Below are 16,578 nucleotides of genomic sequence, written 5' to 3'. Positions count from 1 at the left end.
CATTTTTCTTCTTATAATTGCAAACAACTTCCATTGTTAGAACATTGGTTCCAGGTTTAGGTTCCTCCTTTTCAATAGCTCTTCAAGCATGACAGGAATTAGTGCTGGCATCTCGTGCATAAGCTATGCGTGTTTCCCGTTGTACCAATATTTTCCAGGTGGTCCAGCATCCCGCTGATGTACCCATCGTCATTCATCTTCAGCGTGCCTAGCTCTGCATTTGTCACGCTTGCCTGCTGCAACCTGTTCGTCGGCATTGTCAGCACAGTCTCCACGTACGTGTTGGAGCTTTTTGATGACAAGGTATACACTGAATTTTCTCCTACTGTCTTCAGTGTGCCCGTTAATTGGTTATATAGTCAGTATGTTGTGCACATTTCCAATATTATGGGCAAATGTTATGTGGAACAATGTGTCAGTTTAGGCTTGTTGACATTTTGTTGGTTGCGAGTTATGGAGAACCTTTGTTATATGCCATTGTACAGTGTGCTGTTCTGGCCCCAGTTTATTGTTTCGGTGCTGCAGTTGTGTTTGATGACCCTGCTCCATACGTGTTCGCAGGAGTTGCAGTCTATAGCGCGTATCCTTCGCAAGGTGTTCCTGGTGCTGCCGCAGTACTGCCTGGGGAGAGGTCTCATGGACATGTTCTCCAACCATCTCACAGCTGAGGCTTTGGCACGATTTGGTAAGTCACCTTTCTCAGAAACGTTCAGCGCCCTAGCGAAAGCAGGAGCTTCTGTTGTCTTTGCTCAATATGACCTTCTCAGTTTGTTAGTCAATTTTTCTTTAGTTTAACAAGCTACACATTAAGATGCTGTGAGAGAAAGCATACACAGGATGCCTGAGATAGTACTTCTTTGTCTGACTTCTTTCATCTCATCTTAAGTTGTGCACTTGTCAAGGGATTCCTGCAACACTTTTCCAAGTAATCATCGAATGGCTTCAGCGAAGGAGCTGATTGCCTCGCGAATCGATCGCTGCAAAAATTTTTAGGATTTGTCAAGTACGAGTAGAGTTTGATGGATTTGTCACGTTTTAAGCAGTTTCTCTTTTTCATATGAGAGAGTGTGCTGAAAGCTTGAAAGCTAGCCTGGGGGAATGGCAAAGAGGCAAGAAGCTGCATCCACTAATTCGCATCATGATCTCGAGCACATTCTTTTTTTTTTCTTTGAACGAGTGACTTACTTTAAGTGTAATTGCAAGTGGGCACGTCACGGCATCCTATGGCAGCTGGGATAACTAGGAAGCTAACAATGCTCAAGTTAGCCAATGGCCGTGGACTTTTGGTTTATAACAGGGTCATTTCGGATATCTGGCATCATTTGTTGAGAGGAGTGAACAATTTTTAGCCGGCTTTGAAAATTAATTGTAAATTTCAGGTCGTGTGCTGTGCTATAATGTTTAGCTCACATGTCCACAGGAGCCTTTTCACGTACTGTCTAGTGACATTAGTGTGTAGCTGCTTGCTTATTACTGATGACCATGGGCAAACTGCACTAAAGTCTGTTATAAAAAAGCCTAACTGTGAAGCTAATTAGCCTCCCACATTCATAGATGATGATCACCATAAAAGGCTTGATGGCATACGAAATGACAAGAATAAGCACCTGTATGTTTTGTGTCTGTAAGACAGTTTCAGCATTACAAAAGTATTATAGGCTTGTTTAGCAACACAATCCTTCGTCTGTCTTGCAAGTGGCATTAACACCCAGTTACAAGAAAACAACAACTAAAAGTACACAGATGACCAAATGATGACAGCATGATGAAATCATCACACAACAATGCAATAAAAACATGTAATGACATCATCGCATGACAATTGATGACATCATGTCGGAATGTTATGTGATATGGACATAAAGTAAGCGTGGATGACAACATATTCATCATGTCCTGTCACGCTGTGCTTTGGAATTCAATGCAAGTGAGGAAAATCGGGTGCCTTTGTGTCCTTGTGTGCTAAACCCAGTGAGAAACCTTTTGTCAATTGTCCTCAGTATTGTTGCAATGTTGTTCTAATATAATCATAGCTGAAAGTTCCAAATATTCTTGTTTGACTGCTGCGGGCACTATCCACTGTTCCAGGCTTGAAGACCTTCAAGCATCCATTGGAGTGGGACTTCTTGGGTCTCAACCTCATTAGCCTTGCTGTTCAAGGCCTTGTGTACTTCAGCTTCACACTGCTCCTACAGTATCGCTTCTTTGTGAGAAAAAGGTGTGTTCTGCCTGGCATGATTCAACATCCTTTCTTTCATTTTTGCTATTCTTGCTAAAAGAAAAGAAATGTCGTCATGACATGCGGTCTTAGGCAGTTATCACGTTTCTCTTAGGTACCAACAGGTTGACTAGCTAATTGAGCTAATTGTATTACTGGGTTGTGAAAAAGACATGTGTAATAGTTGCTTGGTTCAGAGGTTTTGCCCTTATGGGGACTCTAAAGAGAACGGAAATTTTAGCTGCGTTACAAACTGAGTTTTATGATTCACGAGAAAAGTCTCTTGTTGCAAAAGGCCAGAAAAGAAAGAAAAATTTCAGCAAATTGCCATGAGAGGAACAGCTGTAATGTGTGAATCATGTGAGAGAATAAGGAAGAACATTAGTAGTGTACACATATTGTTTTATTTCATTATTATAACAGCAGGTAGCCATTACAGCCATAATCTAACTACTAACATTTAACTAACATTAGCCAGTGCTTGCAGTATGTGAGTACATATGGCAGGCTTCATAAATATCTCTGTACACTTTAAAAAAAATTGTTGTTGTGATGGACATTGCATCTTACCATTCATATGTGCTATTTTGCGTCACTATACTCGGGGACAACTTTCTGCAGCAATAAAGGGAAAGCTACAAGGGCGGAGCTATTACGCATGTTATCCTCGGCGAAGTAGTCCGGCTAGACTTGCTTTTTGAATGACGGCTGTGTTCGAATAATGCTAAAGCACAGAGCTTAGTACTTCTGCTTACACAGTCATTTGTGAGTGAAATTGCACCCAAGCTCCTTCGGTGAGTTGTTAGAATACCTGGAGGGCAACACGCACCCATTTAAAGGTGATGATGCTATTTTGACTATGAGGTGCACCTAAAACGAGTGATGTTTTCAGAGGTGCAAAACGGGAAATTACATTTCGTAAGGCAAAACAAAAATTTTATCTCTTTGGTTCGTTCAACGTTCCTTTATAAACAAGACCCTGTAGAAAATAAAGTAATGTCATTTTTTTTTATGATTCTCGCACGTAAAACATAGATGCATTTGTGGGAAAGTGGTGGCACACGCCCACTTTGATTCCGTTGCTTTCCCTTCATTGCCACAGAACGTTGTCCCCGAGTATAGAATTCTTTTTTCCAAATTATAGCTTGAAAAAGGTTTTTCTATCTGACCCAAAAGCTGACCATAAAGCTGTTTCTAAAACCTCCCACGTTTTTCTCATGTAGTGCATGGCATTAAACATCTGTAAATTAGGTAGTATATCACCACCTTGAAGTTTTTATACCAGATTCTTATTACTTTATCTATTTGAACAGCATCTATTTGCGTGCGCATATCTGTCTATTGAAATGGCTGCTTTGTATTTAAATAGTAATAGCAATCAATTTAACAAGTTTTAAGAACACTTACACACCTCACTTTTACTTTTACTGGATCGTCAATGAGCTAAAATGAGCTGAACACTTGTTTGTGAAGTTATAAACTTTTTTTCCTGTTTTCTATTTAATACTTATTACAGTAGGCTCTCAGTAGATGGAAACGTCTTAAACAAAATAGCAGCTTAAATACAACAACTGTCTCTGATACTTGTACTTGAATTCTGCTTCCCTGTTTACCTATTCGTTAACAGAACTCCTGTTAAACATAACATGTTTCCTAGCCCCTAAGGCTCTGTTTAATCAGTCTGCTGTATTGGGTGGCTGCACATTTGTTAACCTCTTCTGGGTCACATTCTTTTTTAGGCAGCAGACAGTGCCATTTGATCCTAAAGAGCTTGCAGATCAAGACGTCACTCAAGAGAGGGAACGCGTACTTGCTGGCCAGGCAGATGATTCCATACTCAAAGTGGTCAACCTTACCAAGGTGAGCGGTGTGCGGGCAGTAACGGTCATTCCCTGTGATGAGCATTAGAATGGCTGAAAAGAGTTGCATAGGTAGGCTCAAGGTCATTGTTTCATGATCCATGCAACTGATTGATTGGTCTCTGCGAGTGGGTCGCAATACCCGGTTTGAAAAGGCATGCATACAAAATACGGTTGCTCCTTTCTGTTTTCCTTATGTTCACATTAACTTTTTCAAACTACGAGGCTTTCTTTTTAAGAAATCTGAATGGATTCTCTTTGGTGTGATAAATTTTTTATTTTACAAATGTTTGTCATCCTCACAGTCTTCTAACGAACTGATTTACCTTGTTTATATTTCAACACCTGCCTTTGAATCCCTGTTTAATTAATCAATTAAAATGTAAAAAGCAGCGCTCACATTTTCAAAAAATAGAGCAGTCATTTGCAGTGATGTGGCAAACAACTTTCTTTCTTCTTTTTTTTTTTATGTGTTACGCATACGCTGTCTTGCCTAGGTGTACCGAGCTGGCCAGCACCCGGCCGTGAACCACCTTTGTGTCGGTGTGAGGGCAGGCGAGTGCTTTGGATTGCTCGGAGTGAATGGCGCCGGGAAGACCACGACATTCAAGATGCTCACCGGAAACACAGAAGTGACCGAGGGAAATGCCTTCATCTCGAGCTACAGGTAAATTATTATGAATCATATATCAACTGTGGGCTGCTCAGTAACCAACGCCTTTTTCTTAATTAATTCACCACTGTAATCTATTTGTTATGGTGCTCGACTGCTGATCCACAGGTTGCAGGACCGAATGCCAGTCGCATCGACCACAATTTTGGTAGAGGTGAAAATGCTCAAGGCCCGTGTACTTAGATGTTGGTTCACATTAAAGAATAGATGATGCATTGTTTCTGTAGACAAAAAGATGCAGTAGAGTCTTGCTGATATGAACCCAGCTGATACAAATTTCCACCTCATAGAATTATGCCAAATTCCCCGACCAAACTTAATTGTTTCCAATGAGCCAAAATTTAGATGTTTCAAACACTTTACCGCTTTTCAACTTGGGTGTCGAAACAGTCAAGTAACGGCCAAGAGAAGCGTGCTCCGGAAGCTTCGGAAGTACACGTGCAGTCAATGCACATGCAGTCAGAACTGTCGTTATCGTTTTTCACGACCACTGTGAATAAGCCGCATTCATTATCAACATGATCGTGTATGGTGACAATGAAACTCCAAATGTATGCATGCATCCAATGCCCACCGCTTAAAAACAATGCTGCCTGCCGCAACCACTGTGGACAAAACCATGATAGATGGGATCTTAGATAGGACACAGTTTTGAAGGCACGTGCATGGCCAGCATATGCGGGTTGAAAAAGGGAACTATCATTTGCTGCAACCACTGCTCAAGAAACTGTTGTCGCTGTAGACACATTTATCGCTAGTAACTATGCAACTTTGAACATTTGCACAGAGAATTTCAGTGTTCTCATTGTTCCCTAATAACTATGGCAAAGTGGGCTTCAGCACTTAGTTTTCAGTTGTCTTCAACCGAAGCTCTGATGCACGTTCGTGGCAGCCAGTTGTGCACCTTTATGGATTCATTTGTGTGTGTTAGAAATATATACGCGAGTTATTTCCATGGCAGTAAATGTTACATGCATATATCATAGTTCGAAAATGGACTTGGCTAGTCTTTTTTGGTAATATAAAATTTCTGGCAATTCGAATATTTTCACTCCCCCGTGAGGTTTGTATCATCGAGATTTGACTGATGTAGATATGGCTTGGCAGATATAAGGCTATTCTGGTTGGGTAGTTTGATGTTCAATTGTTTTAGATATTGCATGTAAAAAAAGAGAGATCCACCTGTATCACTGCTGCATTGCAATCTTCGATCTATGGAGTATGGTTCAGCAGAAATCTACACTTTTGCTTAATGTATGTGAAACATGTTTACTATGCACGAAATGTTTTGTGTTAACTTCATTTCTCGCGTAAATTGGTTCGGTTGTTTTATTCTGATATTGAAATTCTTTTCTTGCAGTATACGCACCCAAATCGATCTGGCGCGTCAGAACATTGGCTACTGTCCACAGTTTGATGCATTGGACCCTTTGCTCACGGGATGGGAACACTTGGAATTCTATGCACGGCTTCGTGGAATACCCGAGAAGTACGTCCAGAAGGTTTGTATTGACTTTTACATTTGATCATAGTGTGAAATAACCTGACAAGAGTTAATCTTTTCAGGGATCAATCTTTAAGGCAGTGTCACTCATATTTTTAAGCTGCACATAGGCAGTCTATCTTGGGTATGTTTAATTTCTATTTGCAGTGGCTTTGTTTTTGACACAGGAGTAAAACTGCTCCATTATTCCTCGCATGAACATATCACGGTTTATCACCTTTCTAGCATTTATATAGTGCAATGCGTATCAGCAGTGCTACAGAGTACTGAAGCCTCGATATAACGAATCCAGATATAACAAAATATTGGTAACAATGCAGTAAATTAAAAATAGTCTTGCAATAGATTAGTGTTAGGACTATGCCTTTATAACGAGTTTTTGGATATAACAAACTTTTTTTCGTGTAAGATGCAACTTAGTTATAATGGGGTTTCAGCTATTCTTTTTCTAAAGCACAGGGTCTCTATTCATGAAGCACTTTGTGTGCTAAAAGGGTTTGTAAGAAGATGTATTGGCCTCTCATAATCATGCATGTATTTCAGAAAAGCAGCCAGCCAATAGCAGTATAAAAAAAAAAAAACGAATGAATTGAAGTTCTACTTTCAACCTCGGAGGATTGCACTTTCTTGCTACAATGCTGAACTGCGACCCATTTGAAGTTCATGCCATTTCAAACCTTAAATTATTAGTCCAGCTCCTATACGTTACTGAAATTTCTCGAAGATGGTAAAGGCAAAGATTAAGAGTGTCAGTGTTTGTCGTTTTCAGTTATTTCAATAAATATCCGGTACCTTGCATAAAATGGGCAGATGGGTGTCCCAGAATGCATCTGGACACTTAATTGATAGTGAATGTAAAAAAAAGAGGAAAAGTGTACAAAATGCAAAGGCATCACCTCTTTCTCGTGTACATTGTCCCCACAAAGTTCCACGTGGGTTTGAGGTTTTGGAACGTGCCTGTGTCTTTGCTGCCACAAGGTGTGTATAAAAAAGTATTCTGGATCTTCTTTTTGCTGCAGGTGGCAGACTGGGGCATCCGCAAGCTGGGCCTGCACCGTTATGCCCACCGATGTGCTGGTACCTACTCTGGGGGCAACAAGCGAAAGCTCAACACTGCCATAGCCTTAGTCGGAGATCCTCCGTTGGTGTTCCTGGTGAGAGCCACTCATTATTTTAGAGAGAAATCTTGAATGTTTTGTTCGAATAATCTTACAAATTCGTTCCACAATATCCTGCAAGGTGGCAGATTGGTTAAAAAAAGCAAATTGACCACCACGCGCTTGTCCATTGGTGTGAATCAGTTGCCAGATTCAGTCCCTGGACCAGGATTAATTTTTTTGGCTACTGAGAAATGTTCTTGTTGAAAAAGCCACATGAATACCTTGTGGCTTTGTGCTACAAAGGATTGGTTGTCAATTTCTCATTCTTGACCCTTCTGGCTCCTTTCAGGATTCTGAAATACCGATTTACAGTATTCTGTGTCCATGCGCTTTCACTTGTCAATTAATTTGCCCTTGCACTGCCAGTTGCCAGCTTCTTTTCTAGCTCCATTAACAAAGAAACTGCCCTGTAAGGGTGTTGGTCCTGGGTTCAATTCCTGGACCAGAATGAACTTTTTGGCAACTATGAAGTGTCCTTTCTGAGAAATCCATGTTATCAGTTCCTCTTTTTGGACATATTTTTAAAGAAAGTCCTGGTGCAGAAATTTGTAGCATGCATTTCACACTGCATGAAAGACTTGCAACAAACATTAATCTCACAAAGAGACGCGACATCTAATTTTTTTTAGAAATGTCCAGCTTAATAGTGCGATTTGCCTGCCTGCTAAATTAACACTTAGAACCTAATAATGAGCAAACAATGACAACACCAATTTAAAATTAAGAGGCAATGGCCAGCCTAACTTTTAAGAAAGCTTTGCTTTAAGATACCATTCACTTCGTCATTCTTTCACCTCTAAGAAAAATTTTTCTTGATAATACTTCACTTCATCTGTCATGGGCAACTGACTGAAGTTCGAATAGTCTTCTCTCGTTTCTATGGTTTGCAACTGAAACCACTGCACCAAATTTGCAAGAAAGTACTCGCAAATCATGTCACCTTTACTAGACAGAAGGTTGCAGATATTAATCTATTTACCATTGAGCTAGTTGTTTGATGCATTCCTGTGAATAACACCCGTGGCTGACAGCTTGTACTCTGGACCGAACCCCAGTAAGATTCATAGAGAAAGCACAGAGCTGTGCTAATGTTGCACGTTTTGATGCAACCTTATGTTCACAAGTTGTAGCCATATTATCTTGAGTACACACTGTTCCACGTAAAGTGCAGCGATTGGAAATTCATCCTTCCGTGAGGTGCATGGAAGGCATGTTCCGTGCCTTTATACATCAGGTACAATGCTTTGAAAGCTATACAAGAACTTGGAAAAATGCACATGTGTCTCGCCCTTGGATTTTGACGTAAATGTGGCCTCCATTATTGACTCTGGCTACGTTGGAACCAGTCATGGAGGCCGCAATACGAAAACGAAGGGCCACTATGCGATCTAGACCAACCTATTGACAATTGTATAAATAATGGGTGTTTCTTTATTTTTAAGGCACAATGCATCTTTATTTATCTAAGAACGAAAAAAAAATCCAAAAAACAAATAGGACATTATAGGCAGTAAAATCGTTGAACTATTTCTTGTTGCGAATACATCTACTGATAAATGTCTTGCCAGCTTCCATAGCATTGCGCCTGATGTATGAAATGCAGTATAGGTAAGTTACCTCTGATTGGCGCAGTTAAAAAGACTTTTTGAGGTCACGGAATTTATATCTGCCACTCAGTCCTGCATTTACTCTCGTATATTTGATTTTTTTTTAGGACGAGCCCACAACAGGCATGGACCCCAAGGCCCGCCGTTTTCTGTGGGACTGCATTCTGGACGTTGTTCGTGACGGCCGGTCGGTCATTCTGACATCGCACAGGCAAGCCACTCTATACATCCTGCAAGAGCACTTGAGCTAATCATGAGAGCACTAAATAGCAAAAAATTTGCGTATACCACAGCGATACACCACGTAAAAAGTGCACAAGGACTTTCATTGTGTCTTCATGTGGTGTGCACAAATTTTCTGCTATGCATCAAGATCAACTAGTCTGCCTTTCCATCTTGTTGCGTAAGAACGCTGTTATGCTTTGACAAAACTATGGTTGCACGTTAAAGGGGACAGAAAGAAAAAAAAAAGTTGCATCAAATAATTTGATTTTCAAAGGTTGCTTGTCATCTGTGATTTACCATCAATAAGTATATACAAACAAATGCACTCGAACAGCAGTGCTGAAAAGTTGGGATAAGTGCAGGCACGAAGTTCGCAACGCTTCTTTTTGATAAAAAGTACATTTATAAAATTTCAACCAACCTTTACTCATACTTTACACAAATGTATGTCACCGTTGACGCATTAATCCAGAAAATAGTGAAGCATTACTGAAATTCTGTTGCAGATGATTTATTAGGAAATTTGAGCATCCTTTTGAAATTTTTAAAGGGGGCACAAGACATGATTAATTTTACAGTTCTATGTGTAAGCATGTTAGTGTATGAACACATTTATGTCCTCTGCCATGAACGCATAAATCATCCAAGTGTGGAGCATAGCGGCATCTTTTGCTCGTGTACGTATTATCTTGCTAAAAACGTTCTTATGGAATTTTTGAAAGGTTCCAGAACTAGTTTTTCGTGGTATTTTGGGTGGCTGGCTTACTATTATCTGTAATACCACTGTGTGTCTGTAAATTGCTAGTTTTGCCTTTTTTTTTTTTTCTTCTCTTGCAGTGCCAGTCCAAATGAGTTACAGAATTTTTTTAAAAATAAATTGTATGTCAAACTCTGGACTTGCTATTCGCTGTGTCCAATGCAGTTACAAATTCTAGAGAGTAGTATTCAGTTTAGTAAACTTCAGTGAACTGTTTCCTTGGGTCCCTTGAGGTTCACTCACGCTCACTGTATTGAACACCAACCTTCAGTTTTATTATCACTGCACATGCCCCAAAGTGATTAATAAAAAATGTTAACTAGTAAAATTGTATTAACAAACTATTCTTACTTTTTAGTTTGTCACTGAAACGAATTCTGCCTTTTCAGTTCAGGTGAAGAAATGGCAGCATGCTACATGGCACTGGTGGGTTTTCGAAAATCGATTTCAGATGAGAAACTGCCGGATAACTGGGCAATATTTGCGTTGTCACGGTGGTTCAATTACCTTTTGAAAATATATCCGCTGATTGTGCAGTTTAGCTTGTTTTACATGCATGCCATGTTAATGCCTAATCAGAATTCTTACTCACATCCTATTTTCATGGGGGTATAAATGCTGTGATGTTAGTATTTACACTTTTATAACATACTACTGATGTTGTGATGCCTATTTTTTTTTCCTTCTTGCAGTATGGAAGAGTGTGAAGCATTGTGCAGTCGGCTTGCAATCATGGTAAATGGGCAGTTTCGCTGCTTGGGGAGCATACAGCACCTCAAAAACAAGTAAGCACTGTGATCGATTTATTTATTGATTGATTGATCGATGTATAATTGATTGATTTGCCTACTTTCTCAAAAAGGCATTCAGCCTTTCAGAGATGCCACATCGTAACAGCTGGATTTTTTTTTTGCAGGGCTGATTAGCATGCAAAAAACTCAGTACTTCTATTGCAATAGTGTTGAAAGCTGGGCTAGTTGGTACGGGTGCATTTTTGGTTGCAGCGCGAAAACGACGAAGACGTTTGAGCCATTTTGGTCACAGGTTTGTTGTAAAATCAGCCTTCTTGGCTCCTGAAAACCTTTCTAGAATTCGTCCAACGGTTTGGAGGAAAATTCGAGAAATATGGCAAGGAAAGAAGTTACTGCAGAGTTAACCATGTTTTCATTTTTGTGCCCTGCAGGAGCAGTATTGTTGGCCAGATCACTCTTGCATGTGAGTGGTCACACGTGGGGCAGAGCGGACGTTGCATTATTGTGCATTTAAGAGAGCACAGAAATTCGCTCAAGTAACCAAACACTTAGAATTAGGCATCGCACTACAGCACGTGTGGCTGTTCACCTGTCTTTGCCAACACAAAGATTTTTTTGAAGCACAGATTCCAGATAACTAGGGATGTGATAGAGGCTATCCATGTTAAATGAATGAATGAAGCATTCGTCAGTCGGGCATCACTGCATCTCACTGAAAAAGAGTTCGTTCATGTGAAAGAGTGAAAAAGAGCACATGTTCCGTCAACTGATACCCCTTGTAACTTATTGTACTTACTTTTAATGCTTCTGCGCAATGTTGATACACTTCTCCTTTTTTTTAATGATTTTTTCGTGTTCTTGTATTCTTAAAATAAGACATTTAGTTGTGACAGCGCTCGTTTGTGTCTCTTCTGTTTTTCATCTTCGTCATTCTCGTCTGTAACCAAAAATCCAGGACTTCTCCCACGCACTTTAAAAAAATGTAACCATTGTGACTGGAAGTGAAGCTAGTTACCTCTTGCACATTATAGCCTGTGGTTGATCGATTGCATCATTGATAGAAGATCCTTTTACAAGTCTACGAAGCAAACTGTTGAGCCAGCACCCTTAGTTTGTGGACACTTTCTCTTTTTGCTGTGTTATGTAATGTTAAACAAAGAGTACTGCATCTGCACTTACACACATGCAATAATGGACTTAATGATAAATCATGTTGACTGTGGTGAACATGCCAAGCACGTAAAACTCATCCAATTATTTTTATTGACTTATTCCTTCCTTATGCTGTCTGTAATCAAGTTCAGCATATGCTTGTCAAAGGGTAGATTGTCGATAGCATAGACAAGGTAGTTTGGGCATATTCGTTCTGAGGAACACCTCCAGGTACAGGAGGGCTCATTATGGAGAAACATTGTTGTCTGCCTGTTAGAAGCATGAGTGTTGACAGAAAATTCATACAGGCTTACCAGACAAAGAGCATTCTAGCTGCAAAATGTTCGTAAATATGGGATTAAACATAAAATGTAATCCCTGACCTGGATGAATCTTTCATCAACTATAAAGCTTTCTTTATGAAGAATCTGTCTGGATTTCATGTGCAACCTATATTTACTATAATGGGTCGCTGTGGGTATACAGGGGGTACCGTGTTCGGCTGCTTATTCCAAAAGGTGGCCCTTGATCCTGGCGTCAGCGTTTGCAGTGTGATATAGGTGAAATCCTACAGGCCCGTGTGCTTAGATTTAAGTGCATGTTACTGAACCCCGGTGGTCAAAATCATCTGAAGGTCTTCACTATGGCGTCCTTCATAGTCCGAGTCCCTCAAGCTACGAGCAATACGAGTGAATAACAATTTTTCTTTTCTTTAAAAAAGAACTTTTGAGCAATAAATGAATACACATTACACTTTTTTTTTCTTCACTTCTCTTATTTCATGAGCACAATGGTGTATGTGAATTTCATCTTGCCAAAAGGTCAATAGCTATATTTTTAGCATCGTCTGACTTATCTGCACTAGCTGACATACGAATGCTAACGCCTGTTGCATGCATAGCACTCACTTGTTGCTTGGGCTCTTGGTGTTTCCAATGGCACACACAACTACGTACATATATACTGTGATATCAGTGATTGTGATAGTGATAATGATTGTGATAATTAGGCTCGTGCGAATAGTGAATTTTAGATTTGAAGCAAATAGGGATTTTGGTAGAATAATTCCAAATTGAATTCGTATAGTATGTGTCACGTATTATAAACAGAAATGGATGTATTTGTGAGGACCAGACTAACCATTCCAACATTTTTTAAGAACATAAAAAAGGCCTGCACAAATGCCATTCTTTTTGGCTCAAAGGAAGTGGAGACAACTTTGAATAGTAGCAGGATTTGACTTTCAATAGAATGCAAGGGATAACTTGTAAAGTATGTTACCTTTTAAATGTTACTATACCCAAAGCATATAAGCCGGTAAAAAAATCTTTTAAACATAAAAAAAAATGATGAATCGATGAGAGGTTAATATGTTCGTTTAACTTTGAAGTGAAGTTTCGTGGCGGTGTGGATTTTTTTTAATTAAGTGTTTTTATGGTTTAGCACTGGTTCACTGCAATGAAACTATCTTTACAGGAGAATACATAAAAAATAATATGCAGTGAAATAAGTGTTTTCACAGCTTAGCATTTCTTCAGTGCAGTGAAACCATTTTTACGAGAGGATTACATTCGAACTAATATTCATTCATTCTTTCATTTCAAATACTTCAAAATTTTCAATAATTCGAATTGAAGCGAACTTGAATACAGTAATATTTGTTCAAATATTTGAAGCATTCGAATATTTTCACAAGTCTAGTGATAATGATGGGTGGGGCTTAACATTCTGGAGCAACACAAGGGTGTGTGGTAACGAGGATAACGAGGGATTCTCAACATTGGCAAAGCTCCTATGCCCTCGCTTTGCAAGGTTGCGTGTATATTCAGAGCGCCACGCATCTTGCTCGCAGGTATGGCTCGGGCTACACGGTGACGCTGAAAGTGGGTGGGACCTCGTCGGAGCTCTCCCAGGTGGCGTCCCTGATGGAAAACTCATTCGGCCCCGCGGATGCCCAGCTACGGGAGCAACACCTGAACCAGATGGAGTACCAGATATCGCCGAGCGTGCCACTCGCAGTGCTATTCCAGCGGCTCGAAGCGGCCCGCGAGAGTTCGGCACTTGACGATTACTCCGTCACGCAAACAACACTTGATCAGGCGAGTCTGATATACTATGAATAACTACAGTAAGGCACTGTGAAAGTGCTCATGCCACTTTTGCTGAAAATTGCGGGAATATAGATAAGAGCACTAGTCAGGTTGAAACAATGAAAACCAAGATGGCAGCCTGCAGAAAACTGAAGGCAAAGCCACAGTGGCTCTGCCTTCAACTGTAACTGTTGACCAGTAGCTCGCCGTAACTGGTGACCAGTAGCTGTTGACCAGTAGTTCAACTGTAAATGATCCAGTAGCTCGTCGTTCTTGAACCCAGTGAACAACTCTCTCAAGTTGGTGCAAAATAGGAGGCACTCGATGCACCTAACATATCATTTTCAGAGTTTCGAAGTTTAGGAAATGTTAACTGCGGGAGCTTGTGCAGGACAGGGCAATTCCGGGGCATTTTACGGCATGCAATTTTGTGGGAGGCATTTGCATCATTTGTTTGTTAGAATGGTGCATCTGTACAATTTGTGCGTATAGCAAATGTTACAGGCAGAACGAAACTGGGATTTATAGTTTTAAGTTCCGAGCCCATAAGCGAGAGCTAGCCTCTCTGTTCTATTTGTGCTTTGGTCCTGACTGGCTCGGCTGAAGCAGAGACACGGAGCAGAGCCTCACAAACTTGTGTTTTTCTCTTGACAACAGTCATAAAAAGAGAAGGTCTCGGGAGGTCAGAATATCAAATAGCTTGTCTAGTTAACACGTATTCATTTTAAAAATACAGCGTGTGCAAGCACGAACACAAAAACAGCGTCGGGATACCACAATGACTTCGTGGTGTCCCGGATTCTTCCTTGAATTTGTCCTCGGGTGGTATCGCTGTGGTACTGGTCGGAGATGCACTTCTGTGTGGTGTGCGGACAGCATCCGGGAGCATGAGCAAAGCTAAGCTCTAATTTTTTAATACAGCCTTGACTTTGACCCTAGGATAACTTGAACACATTCGGCACGCCCCTGCCAAGATCAAATTAATGAAAATTGTCAAACTATTTGCACATAGGCGCTGATACGAGACAGAACACACAGAGCAGACAAAGAAAGGCCTACATACTGAAGAACAATGATAATTCGTCTTCAACTGTCAAGGAGGGGTGAACATTAAAGGAATGATTCGCCACATAATAAGCATGATTAGCCGAGCCTTGTTGCTGGGAGCATTTATTTTGATCTAATGTATGTGTACCTCTCATAAAGAAAGCCCTCAGTTTAGGTTCCACACCTTGTTTTACACTAGTGCCAGTATGCATCCATTGGACTAACTGTGGTTCTCAACAAAGAATAGAAATATAGGGAATAGTTTGCCTATAGATACATGAAATACGGACTGTGAAAGAATAATCTGGTACAATATATTGAGCACTGGAAGTCAACAGCTACAAACCCTGCCTACCGCTGGCAACTGCCATTTAGCTATGGTGCGTGTGACATTATGTGCTGCATGCAGAAGAGCCCTCATCTTCTACTGACGTTTCAGCCACTGCAAAGCATTCAATTTCTGTGGCAACTTAAATAGCTCGGTTGCATGGATAGGAAGCAAAATTGTTCAATGGAATGCAGATGCTTGCAAAACAAGCAGCGTGTTACATCGCTGCTCACGAGTGCACCTGTGTTGACTCACTTTCAGGCCGCTTGCGAGTTTATAAAAATATTGAAAGTATAAATCACAGGCTTGGATCTAATGGGCTAAAATTTTTTGCCAGATTAAGTACGCATAACGATTGACACAGATAACATAACATTGATGATGATGGAAAAATTGGCTGTCGAGGCCCTTTTTATTGAAGATGCCACAAGTTTGATGGCTGGTGCTGACTGGAGGTGATGATGTTTGGAAATGTGTCTGTTGCTGTGCCCGACAGGTGTTTATAAACTTCGCCAAGCAGCAAGGCGACGTCAAAGGCGAGCAAGGAGAAGCGGAAAGTGACCTGCCGTCTCCGTTGCCGTCGTCGCCAAAGGTCGCTCACCCTCCCAGAAGCCCTGCAGTTGACAAGCTCACACCCGTTGTCAGCATACGACCTGCATCTACTGGTAAGCGTAGCAGTTTTCGTTACAGCGATAGTTGTATGTTACTCCCAAGATGTCTGCTACAGGTCACTAGAGGTCACTAGAGGTCACTAGAGGTCACTAGAGGTCACTAGAGGTCTGCAGGATCAATAACTATGTGCCTTGCTTATGCATCACTACAAGCCTGCAAAAGCTGCTCCTGCAGAATTTGTGGCTGAATCTAAAGCAAAAATGGAAAGATTTTGTGCTTGTAGCGAATGTTCATAAATTTAGAAAATTTTGGGGCTGATGAGATTAGGAACCACAGCAAACTCAGGACTGGGTTGATTGGCGAGACATGAGAGAGGCCATTTCCTTGCAGTGGGTGCAGTCAGGATGGCGATATTGATGATGATGATGATGAATATGTTTCGGTCAGTTACACCATTGGCGAACACCAAACGAAGTGCATCTAGAACTACTACTTAGCTTGGCCTGACTTGGTTCGTGGTGCAGTGGAGGCTATGTAGATGTGGCTTTTTGTATCTTAGCAGTTTCAACACATGTAATTTTGTTGTTGTATGGC

At 40.7% G+C, this 16,578-nt stretch overlaps 1 protein-coding gene across 2 annotated transcripts in view; it reads left to right on the top strand.

Moving 5' to 3' along the window:
- Positions 1-16,578, top strand: part of LOC119181195 (phospholipid-transporting ATPase ABCA1-like) — a 90,988-nt gene that overhangs the window by 66,889 nt on the left and 7,521 nt on the right. Inside the window, exons 37-48 of one of the 2 annotated variants that reach the window (XM_075875344.1) lie at positions 159-303; positions 562-685; positions 2,089-2,218; positions 3,958-4,078; positions 4,575-4,744; positions 6,111-6,252; positions 7,274-7,408; positions 9,129-9,232; positions 10,696-10,788; positions 13,760-14,006; positions 15,869-16,119; positions 16,150-16,306. In XM_075875344.1, the coding sequence (XP_075731459.1) occupies positions 159-303; positions 562-685; positions 2,089-2,218; positions 3,958-4,078; positions 4,575-4,744; positions 6,111-6,252; positions 7,274-7,408; positions 9,129-9,232; positions 10,696-10,788; positions 13,760-14,006; positions 15,869-16,117 (1,660 nt within the window). In that variant the 3' untranslated portion in view covers positions 16,118-16,119; positions 16,150-16,306. Of the gene's footprint in view, positions 1-158; positions 304-561; positions 686-2,088; positions 2,219-3,957; positions 4,079-4,574; positions 4,745-6,110; positions 6,253-7,273; positions 7,409-9,128; positions 9,233-10,695; positions 10,789-13,759; positions 14,007-15,868; positions 16,120-16,149; positions 16,307-16,578 lie in introns of those variants that run through there. The other variant, XM_075875345.1, reaches the window with a different exon arrangement.

This window comes from Rhipicephalus microplus, chromosome 10, assembly GCF_043290135.1.
Source record: "Rhipicephalus microplus isolate Deutch F79 chromosome 10, USDA_Rmic, whole genome shotgun sequence".
Lineage (NCBI taxonomy): Eukaryota > Metazoa > Arthropoda > Arachnida > Ixodida > Ixodidae > Rhipicephalus > Rhipicephalus microplus.
This window is presented reverse-complemented; position numbering and strand designations above follow the sequence as displayed.